The following is a 10,526-nucleotide window of genomic DNA, read 5'->3' as shown; positions in this document are numbered from 1 at the left end:
TTAAAGTGCTTTACATAAACAGAAATAAAAGAGACAAGTATAAGAAAATAAAACAAAGAATAGAATGATTAAAAACAGATGTTTAAACAGGTTATAAAAGAATGAAAAAGAAAAGAAAGACACAATAGTGCGATCTGTCGGATGTAGCACAGTGCTCTTTCAGTAAAGGCACAGCTAAACAGATGTGTTTTCAGTCTGGATTTAAATGTGCCCAAAATTGGAGCACATCTGATCATTGTTGGAAGCTGATTCCAGCAGCGAGAGGGCGTAATAGCTGAAGGCCGATTCACCCTGCTTTGACTGTATGCTTGAAATTTCTAATTTGCTTGATCCTAAAGATCTAAGTGATCTGTTAGGTTTGTAGTCAGTCAGCAAATCTGTAATGTATTGAGGTCCTTGGCCATTTAGTGATCTATAGACAAGTAATAATACTTTAAAATCTATTCTGAATGTAACTGGGAGTTAGCGTGAAGACCTGAGGACAGGTGTGATGTGCTCTGATTTTCTGGTTCTGGCCAGACTCCTGGCCAGAGCGTTCTAGATGAGCTCCAACTGTCTGATTGTCTTTTTGGGAAGGCCAGTGAGGTGGCCGGTAAAGTAATTCATCCTGCTGCTGATAAAAGCATGAACAAGTTTCTCTAAGTCTTCACTGGAAACAAAGCATCTCATTCTTGCAATGTTTTTGAGATGATAGTATGCTGATTTAGTTACTGCTTTGACATGACTATTAAAGACTTATATCTGACATCAGAATCTCACCAAGATTCTTGACATTTATTTTCACCTTGAGAACCTGATCTTTGTTCCCAAACGCAATGACTTCAGTTTCTATTTGTTTAACTGAAGAAAGTTTTTGCGCATCCAACGGTTAATTTCAACAATACATTGGCATTGGTGTCAATGGGGCTGTAATAATCGTCAGCATAAATAGCAAGGAGTAAAGACATTGCCAAATTAACACATATACAAATAACACATAAACAAATCAAGCATTAGCATATTTATATTTTAAAAAATCAGTTTCAAGTTACAATGAGTTTACTCAATTTTTATGAGTGAATAATCCTGTTTACTTGTCACCTAATGTCAATACTTTTAAAAAAGGAAAACAAGGAACGCAATAATGCCATTTTTATTCTTGAATACTTTTTTTTATTTTGGCAAGTAATTAAAGTGAAAAATAAATGTACTCATTATTTACTCAGGTTTCAAACCTTCATGATTTTCCTTGTTCTATTGAATAAAAAAAAAGATTTTTTTTAGAAACAGGTAACCATTGACTTCCATAGTAGAAAAACAAATACTAGGGAAGTCAATGGTAACAGTTTTTTTCCCAACATTTTCAAAATAACCTTTTTTTTTGTTCAATAACAAAAAACTCAAAACAAATTTTTTGACAAGTCAAGGTAGAGTACACTACCTAAAAAAGTCTTGTCGTCGATCCCAGTTGTTAGATCAACAAATAATAAATTGACTAGTTGATCATTTGGAAAAGTGGCAGAAGGTAGATTTATCTGATGAATCATCTGTTGAACTGCATCACAATAATCACAAATACTACAGAAGACCTATTGGAACCCACATAAACCCAAGATTCACACAGAAATCAGTAAAGTTAGATAAAGAAAAAATCATTGTTTGGGGTTACATTATATGGGGTCGTGTGAGAGATCTGCAGAGTGGACGGAAACATCAACAGCCTAAGCTAACAAGACATTTGTGCTGCCCATTACATTACAAACCACAGGAGAGGGTAAATTCTTCAGCAGGATAGCGCTCCTTCACATACTTCAGCCTCTACATCAAAGATCCTTAAAGCAAAGAAGGTCAAGGAGCTCCAGGATTGGCCAGCCCAGTCACCAGACATGAACATTATTGAACATGTCAGGGGATAAGATGAAGAAGGAGGCTATGAAGATGAATTCAAAGAATCTTGATGAACTGCACCATGACTTTATATTGTAAACTGTACATTATTTCTCTTAAGTGACGACTTTTGTCTCAGCAAAGTCAGACCTTACTGTCCTAATTAAATAATTTAATATCAAAACATGATCATGTTTTATTGTGGTAAAATAAGCATAATCTAGAGGTCTTTGCCTTTCATATTAGTCACATCTGATACCAAATGATCAAACAGAAGTCAAGTTATTCTTGTCAACAAGAGTAGTGTACATGATGACAGAATGTTTTGCCTGAACTATCCTTTTGAAGACAATGTCTCTTAATAATTCTCACCACTGATGCACATACAATCTGGTAATATGGTTATGATTAAATAGTAATATGTATATCTATATGAGTCTTTACATGTGGGAGAACAGAGAGACATATGACTGTACTTACAGTGTAGGAGGAGAGCTCTTTCTTCGAAGTGTCTTAAAACTGTTCCAGCTGACAGAAAAAAACCTCACTGTACCATTTCCGCATCGCCCCCGTCCTCTACCCCCTCCCCACTTCTCCACACAGCAAAATTGTTCTCTTTTATGAGGCTTTTAAATGAATAACTCACCACAAACATCTCTGAGCTGTTTTTCCTGCCCCCTCCCTTTCCAATCTCGCTCACCCCATTTGAATCCCTCTTTGCCTCTGCGTGTTGCTTTGTGGATTATTATTTTTAATAGGTACGCCTACAGTAGTGAGTGTATGTTTAGCCAGATGAAAAAAATGCCTGCTCAGCTTCATTAAAATTACATGAAGGGACTTGTCAAATTACTAATGATTACTTTTCTTTTTCGTAAGTGTTTTTCTGCTTCTGGTAAAGTTCACCTCTGAATTTTTAAAAGAAAAGATGAAATTGTGGCCACCATTCAGTCCAAAATTATTATTATGCAAGAAGCATCTCATGGATGCATTTGGGACACATCATCAGTGATGTATCCTGGGATTATTGGGTGTTTCGGGTCAACATCATACACTCTCTCCCAGGTGACCCAGCCGGGGTTGATCAAGTCCCGACTTGTGTCCCAGCAGCAGTCCACAGATCTGCCCTCTTAATCCACAGCCACCTTGTGGCCTTCTCTGCGGCTTTGCTTGTGGATCGAACGGCCCTTTTCTTAGCCACCCCTGTAATGCCCAAACGACTGAGGACTTTGCAAAGTGAACGTCCTGCAAAGCCTCTACATCCTATTTCTATGGGCTCATAGAAAGTTCTCCAGCCTCTTTCCCTGCACTCCTCTACTAATTCCTGGTACTTAGCGCGCTTCCTCTCATTTGCTTCTTCAATACCCTCTTCCCAAGGCACTGTAAGCTCCAGAATAATTAGCTGTCTTAAAGATGCTAAGATAACTATTATGTCATGGCGGAGACGTGTTTTTGAGATGTGATGAGGGAACCTCAGCTGTTTTCCCAGGTCCACGTTCAGCTGCCAGTCAGAGGCTTCGTGAAGGAGGCCTGTTGTTAATTGTGGGAGGGCCCGGGCCTTTTCTTCAGCTTTGATGAAGTGGACTGCCTGCCTTGGAGCATGATGATTCTTGCCGGTGATGATGGCTGAGGATAAGCTCGCAGCAATTGCCTTAAGCACCTGGTCACGGCGCCAATGATAGCGACCATCAGCCATGGGGCAGCTGCTACGAAGGTGTTCTAGAGAGCCTCTTTCAGAGCAAAGAAGGCAGGAAGGTGTCTCATTGTTTCCCCAAACATGGAGGTTCGATGGGCTTGGCAGTACATCGTAGACAGCTTGTACCAGGAAACGGACTCGCTGGAAGTCCGCCTGCAAGACGTTCGCCCAGGTGATCCTACATTGCAGTGTATTCTCCCACCTAGTCCATGTTCCCTGCTGCCGGAGTTCTACCACCTTGCTGACCCTCTCTTCCTCCACACTTGCTCGAACCTCTCCCATTTTGTCATCATATAATTCAATTCATCTTTAATTGTATAGCACTTTTACAATGTATAGATTGTGACAAAGCAGCTTAACATAAAAGTTCTAGTAAATTGAAATTGTCAGTCCAGTTTTCAGAGTTCAGAGTTGTTCTTAACAAATTTTGGTAACACTTATTTTAAGGTGTGATGCGCATGTTCCATGTACTAAAGTAAATACAATTATAATTTCATGCAACTGACCAAACCTAAGCTGCTCTCTAAGCCAAACTATATTGTAAGTGCAAGTAATTATTATTACTTATAGTCTAATGAATATTTACGCTGTAAGAAGGACACCTTAAAATAAAGTGTAATACAAATTTATTATGGCTTCGAAATGATAGGAGTGTGAGCTATGTCCTAACCTTTAACTTGTTCAGCACTATACAGTATATATTTCATTTGAAACCTATTTGAAACTCTGAAAACGTTAGTGTCAGTATTGGATGGACAAAAAAGCTGAGGAAGGACCGGAAGTCTGGCTCTGGCACTCATGTTTGGTGAGTTTCTCTCTTTTCTCATGGGGTGGCCAGGAGTAAAGTACACAAACGCCCACATACACGCTGAGCTGGCGAACAGGACGTGGCTTGGACAGTTGCTAGCAGTTTAGACTGTGTATATGTGTTTTGTGTAACCTACATTACTATTCTTCTTACCACACAGTGCTGACAGAGAGGTGAGCCGGAGGCAGGAAAACAGATGGCCTTGAGAACCCTATTGCATTGAAGTGTTGTTGTTGTTTTTTGACACACTAAAATATAGTTTATTGAGACAATAGAATTAGTCAATTATTGCAATTTGTCAAACCTGCCTTTTCTATTAAAGAAACTTGAATAAGTTATATCTACTCAACTATATTTCTTCCTACAGAGAAACAATATTTGTGAGAAATTCCAATCTGGATTTAGGGCATTTTATAGCACAGACACAGCACTGAAATGACCTGCTCCTATCGTCCAATCATGGTTGCATTTTTCTCTTGGTGTTATTGGACCTCAGTGCTGCATTTGATACTATTGATCATAACATTCTCCTTGATAGGGTTGAGATCTTTGGCCAACTAACTTTTCTCCATCAATTCATAATTCCTTAAGCTCTGAACAAAGAGTAAAGCAATACATAAACATTTCACTAATTATTGCCTTTATTTTTTTAAGTTAACTATGTGTGCTCTAATAAAATGTTTTATTAACTAATTCACTAAAGACAAATCATGTTTGAACATGCAATGAAATGTGAGAGATGGGATGTGTAAAAGAAAAAATATGAAAAAGTAAGGAAAACAATGAAAAATCAAGGTAAATATCAGTTATATTATGTATTTTGTCCTGATCTCTCACATACACATGTAAAGCAACAATTTTATTGATATACCCAAACCTCCAGGCCAGACTCATAATCTAACCTCAGCTTTTGTCATATCCTGTTAGAAACTCCTCCAGTACACAAATTGAAACCTCTAATTCCCACACAATGTGCCATCATCACACAAGCTTGCTCAATAAGGCAATGTTTCTCATCTGTCTCTTCAACTCTCCACTTTTTTTTTTTCTTTTCCTGTATGTATATATGTTAAAGGGGTGCTCATTCACCTCATCTTTCTTACCCTACTTTTCCTCTCTTCAGTTCTCTCTCTCCTTCTGCACTTCAAAAAAAAAAAAAAAAAAAAAAAAAAAAAAACATCTGGATCTCATTCTGTGGAAAACCAAAACAACATGTGAGGGCGGCCGAGAGGGAGAGATAGAGAAAGGCGGGGAAACGAACAAAGAAAAAAAATATGCTGGTTGAAATCAAACAGTATGAAAAAGCTGAGCACATAAAAACTCATCTTGAGTTGCGTCTCGATGCCTTGAGCAGTAGTATTTTATAAATTGCACAGACCAGGAAATAGAAGTGGATTTTGTTTAAAAAAAAAAAACTCCATAAAGCACATAATCATTATTGTGGTTTGGGGGTATTCGGCGGTGTCAGAGATATCTTGGGTTTCTGTTGTTTTTGTCAGCTTACAGCTCAAACAAAACTCTCTGGTATAGTGCTGACAAAATGGTTGAATCAGATCCAGGGTCCAGTAAAACACCAGAGGAAAAAATCTGCAGTTCAGCAGCTGAAGCCATAATTATGGAGAGAAGCTGCTGAAATCAGCAGGAGACCTGCGTGTGTGTGTGTGTGTGTGTGTGTGTGTGTTAAAGAGAGAGAAACATATCCAGTCAAACGGTGACAAACAGTCATGCGAGCTCCAGACATAACCATTCTGAAGACCTGAGGACTAGATATAGGCTACTGTAAAGAGGATGATTAACAAAACATTTCCATATATTTCACTGGCATACTGATTGGTTTCCAAGAAGTTGTCTGGTTAAAAATAATTGAAATAGCAGTTTGCGGCTAATATAAAATAGAGTCACCATAGCAACACCCTTAATTACTTTCTCAGGCAGCATCTCATATGATGACCGTCTGTACCTCGGAATTCATTTCATAAAAGCACAACAGGTCTTTGTTGAACAAGAACAATAACAAAAACAGACGACCACTAATAGCAAAAATAATAACATACAAACTGGGAAGAAGAAAGCGGAAGAAGATTATTCAGTCTGCAGAACTTTTTTTCCGACCAGAAGGACAGAGAAAAATGGCTGCCAGAAGATCAACCTAAAAGATGGAGAAACACTGCAGCCTACTGGAGTAGGGGAGTACAGTATTTCACTGTGTGAAATAATTTCACGATGGTTTAACGCCGCTTTTTCAGGTTTTGTTTGTTTCTGTTGCAAGCTATAGCGATCAAATATGTTCCATTTTAAGTTGTACAACAGTTGAATATTTAGTTTTTGTAATAAAAGCCCCTTCCCCATAAAATACACTATATTTTTCAAATTGTTTAGTTTTTTTTAAATAAATACTTTGGGAAATATCTATTAAACATGATCACTAAACCATATTTAACACTAATCATTATTAACAACTGAAGGCTTAGCATTTTAAAATATTAATATTTAAAAATGTAGCCGTTCTTTTAAAACATTACACTAATCAAAGAACCCACTAAATTAAGTGCACACACCCAAGTATGTTTGCAAACACAATTTCTATCAAAAGTTTGAACATGCGATTGGGAACATGAAGCACAATATGTAAATTTGTATACAAAACTACAGGCTGTAACTTTATCAATTTGCATTACTTTTAAAAAACAGAAATCACACAGGTTTATTTTGTATCCAAGGATTTTTATTTCTTCTTTTGTTTAAATAAATTCCCTTTAGGTTTCAGCAGTAAGGATTTGACATCTTCTTCTTTCTGTTTCTTTGCTTCTTCGCTCTCGTGCCACTGCTTCATCCCTTCATCCATCTCTGCATTGAGATACACGGCTCTTCTCTAAACAGGACACAATTATAAATACTACATTTCTCTCAAGCTAAATATCATCAGGAAACAAATACAACATTTTATAACTCTTACAGCAAACTCCTCTCGTTGCTTTTGTCTGCGGATCTGTCCTTTGAGCAGTGGTGCAGGCCTACCATCTGGAAGTCAAGATGAAAAGTATCGTAATGAAATGACTTCATCAGCACTCATATTTACATTCATACAGGAACTGTGATGGGATGTTTTGACTAACCCACTTGCAACTGATGCATGCAATAGAACTCAGAAAATCAGTACATCTGTGCTCAACACTGTGTTTTATCTATCAACAAATTGTAAAACAATGTTCACCTGCAAATGACCAGTCAGGTAGATCTGTTAATGGTCCGTACTCTGATCCACCACGTGGTAAACCATTTCTACAAACAAAACAGGATCAGGGTATCATGGAGTATTCCATTTGAAAAGACCAAAACACTGACATCAACCACTGGTTAACCGCTATAACTTTTCATATTGTAAATGATTAACATCTTTAATTTTGAAGTCAATGAATGTGTCAGAATTTTACAGTGTATCAGTGACAGGTAGGCCCACCAGGAACTCTTCGCACGCAGAATTCCACAGATTTTTAGCCCATCATCTGTTTATTTACTTGAGTAAATGTGTGTAAATCTATATTTATCCAGTTTTTAAATTAATTTCAGTAATATTATTGACTAATATGAAAATGTTTATCTGATTTATGTACAATGCAGTTTGTACAGTATTATTTTTGTCTTTTACTAGATATATCAAATGACAAACTTGCATTACTTACCAAACAAAGTGAATCTAATTGGATATGCATTTAAAACATTAAATAAAAGTTAAAAATATATTATTTTTATTTTATATATTAAGGTTGTAGATGAGATACTCCCAAAATATTTCTGCAGAAATCCGCAGATTTTATCCAAAATTCTCTGCAAAAATAACAAAAAACGTTTGCAGATTCCGTCTGGCCCTAGTGATAGGGGAAGGATCAGCAAAGGACCTCGAGCCAGGAATCGAACTTGGGTCGCTGTAAGCACCTAGGTGCTATGTGTCAATGAGCTAACCACTAGAGTATTGGTGCCATCACATAATCTATGGCTTTGAAAACTAAATTATATATTACATAATTGTACAGAGTTTATAAAAACATAGAATAAGCTACTTAATTGTTGAAGTTGATGGAATTTCATTCAAATCATTTGAATTAATTCATGACTGCTCAAAGCAGTCCAAATGTATACCTATCTACACATTTATTTTAATAAAACACCAACACAATATAAATATCTCTCTGAAAAGTTTTCAAAAAAAAATTTTATTGCACAAACATTTTCAGATATAAATTAATAAACCTATATTGATATTTTATGCTGTTGTTTTTTTCAACAATAATCTGACAGTAATAATAATAACCTCTTATAATAATATAATAATAATATAATAACCTCATATAATTTTACACAAATATGTTTTACATTTATTTTCCTTCTTAATTTTTTCTTCCATTACTAAAAACTTTGTTATGGATCTCTTCTTGGTCAAAACAGACGTGAATATTATGTGATGTTAACTACTCATTAACAAAGTAATGTATGCAAACAATTAGATTTGATTGTTTTTATACCAGCAAGATTTTGACACATATTAATCATTTAAATAATTTATTTATTTTAAAAAATAATAGAAGGATTGAAAAAGTTTGTGTCTATTTAATTTTAAACCATTTCTCCTTCGCATCCTTTCGAGGAAACTCACTCTAATCTCCACTTTATTCCTGCATGTGTCACACACGTCGATGAAAATGTGCGTACAGACTGCCTCGACACTGTAAATGTGGAATAAAAATAATTAGCACTCATCAGTTGTGACATTGTCAGAGAAGTAACATTGCCGACATCAATTAGCACGCTGACTTAAACAATTAGCGTTTAGATTTCATCCCAAACTCAAACAAATAAAATCTATATTACAACAAAACATGTCATCAATAAATTACAAAATCAAGCTAAATGTTGACTAACGCGATGCCTTACCTGCAGCACTGACCGTCCTCAAGGCTGCTGCCATTTTGGATTATAGTAAGTACGGCAAGCAAAAGGCAAAAAGAAAATACACTCTCCTCTGTCCTAAAATGCGTGACTTGTTTCAACCAGCAGATGATGCTGTGCTCACATTCAAACGTGTCTGATTCACACTTGTTGAATAAACTACACTTTGTTTATTTTCATCCCTTCTAATCACAACTTGATCTCAAAACAAAAGACAAACTAAAAATAAACAAACGTGTTGCGACTTAGAACAGTTCATACGTAAACAAACATGTCCCTGGTCATATTTAGAACTGAACTTTGAACTGCCTTTAGAATAGAATGTGCATTCCATTTATTCAAGATAAAACGGAGTGGTGTGTTTTTTCATTCATGGGGAAGTCTTGAAAAGAAACAACATCTTGTAAAAACACGACACAGAGGCGCCTCTGACGAAGGGCCTTTACACCTTCCGCTTTAATAATAAATAGTCTTTCAGCACCGCCGATCCCCTTCATTCCTCCAGTGTTCAGGCTCGAGCAGTGCTGAGTAAGCGCTGAAACATTCCCGCGTGCGCTCCCGGACGGACAAGTCCCCACTCGCCAGAGCGCGCGAGCCCGTGCGCGCTCCCACAAACCGCAGGAGAAGCTGCAGACAAGACAAGAAGGGGAGGAGGGAGCTCCGGGGTAGGGAAAAACGATGTTTTAAACAAAAGAACAGCACTGGCTCTTTTAGGGTCTCTGTGGGGTTGAATACAGTAACCATACGACAGCAGGTCAGTTGTCACCGGAATTTATGCCGCTCGGTAACTATGGAGCAGCGAGAGGCATTTTCCGCGAGGGAAGAAAAGAAAAAACAGTTACATTGTTGCGCTCGCGAAAAGCACACACGCGGCCGACTCACGCCGTCCCAGAGAACTTGAAGAGATCCCTCCGCGCATTCCACAGACGAAAGGCACGGCGCGACCAATTAGGCCTTAGGGTTGGAAAAATGACAGAGAAAATATGTGAGGTCTGCAAATCATTTACATGTTCTCAGGGCTTTGTTTATTTAAACGTTGTTCCAAGTCGAATAAATGTCTTTTATTCCAGTTGTGTGCCACGTGTCGTTACAAATACGTTCAATGAAACTTACAATAAACAAAAAACAATTGATATATGACTGCATTTTAGTTTCTTTTGAGGTTATTGTTTTATTTACAGATGAATTACTATAAAAACGTTTGAAAAGTTT

The 10,526-nt window shown here is 37.1% G+C and overlaps 1 protein-coding gene across 1 annotated transcript; it reads right to left on the bottom strand.

The window, feature by feature from the left end:
- Positions 1 to 7,074: 7,074 nt before the first annotated feature.
- On the bottom strand, positions 7,075 to 9,354 carry mrpl52 (mitochondrial ribosomal protein L52). Its single transcript, NM_001327910.1, is given in 5 exon segments — positions 7,075 to 7,239; positions 7,324 to 7,388; positions 7,582 to 7,649; positions 9,022 to 9,091; positions 9,300 to 9,354. Coding segments are annotated over 5 exon segments (384 nt in total). The 5' UTR covers positions 9,334 to 9,354; the 3' UTR covers positions 7,075 to 7,092.
- Between the last annotated feature and the right edge of the window lie 1,172 nt (positions 9,355 to 10,526).

Source organism: Danio rerio, chromosome 7, assembly GCF_052040795.2.
Source record: "Danio rerio strain M-AB ecotype USA chromosome 7, GRCz13ab, whole genome shotgun sequence".
In the NCBI taxonomy this organism is placed as follows: Eukaryota; Metazoa; Chordata; class Actinopteri; order Cypriniformes; family Danionidae; genus Danio; species Danio rerio.
The sequence above is the reverse complement of the archived record's forward strand: the minus strand, read 5'-3'. Positions and strand labels throughout refer to the sequence as shown.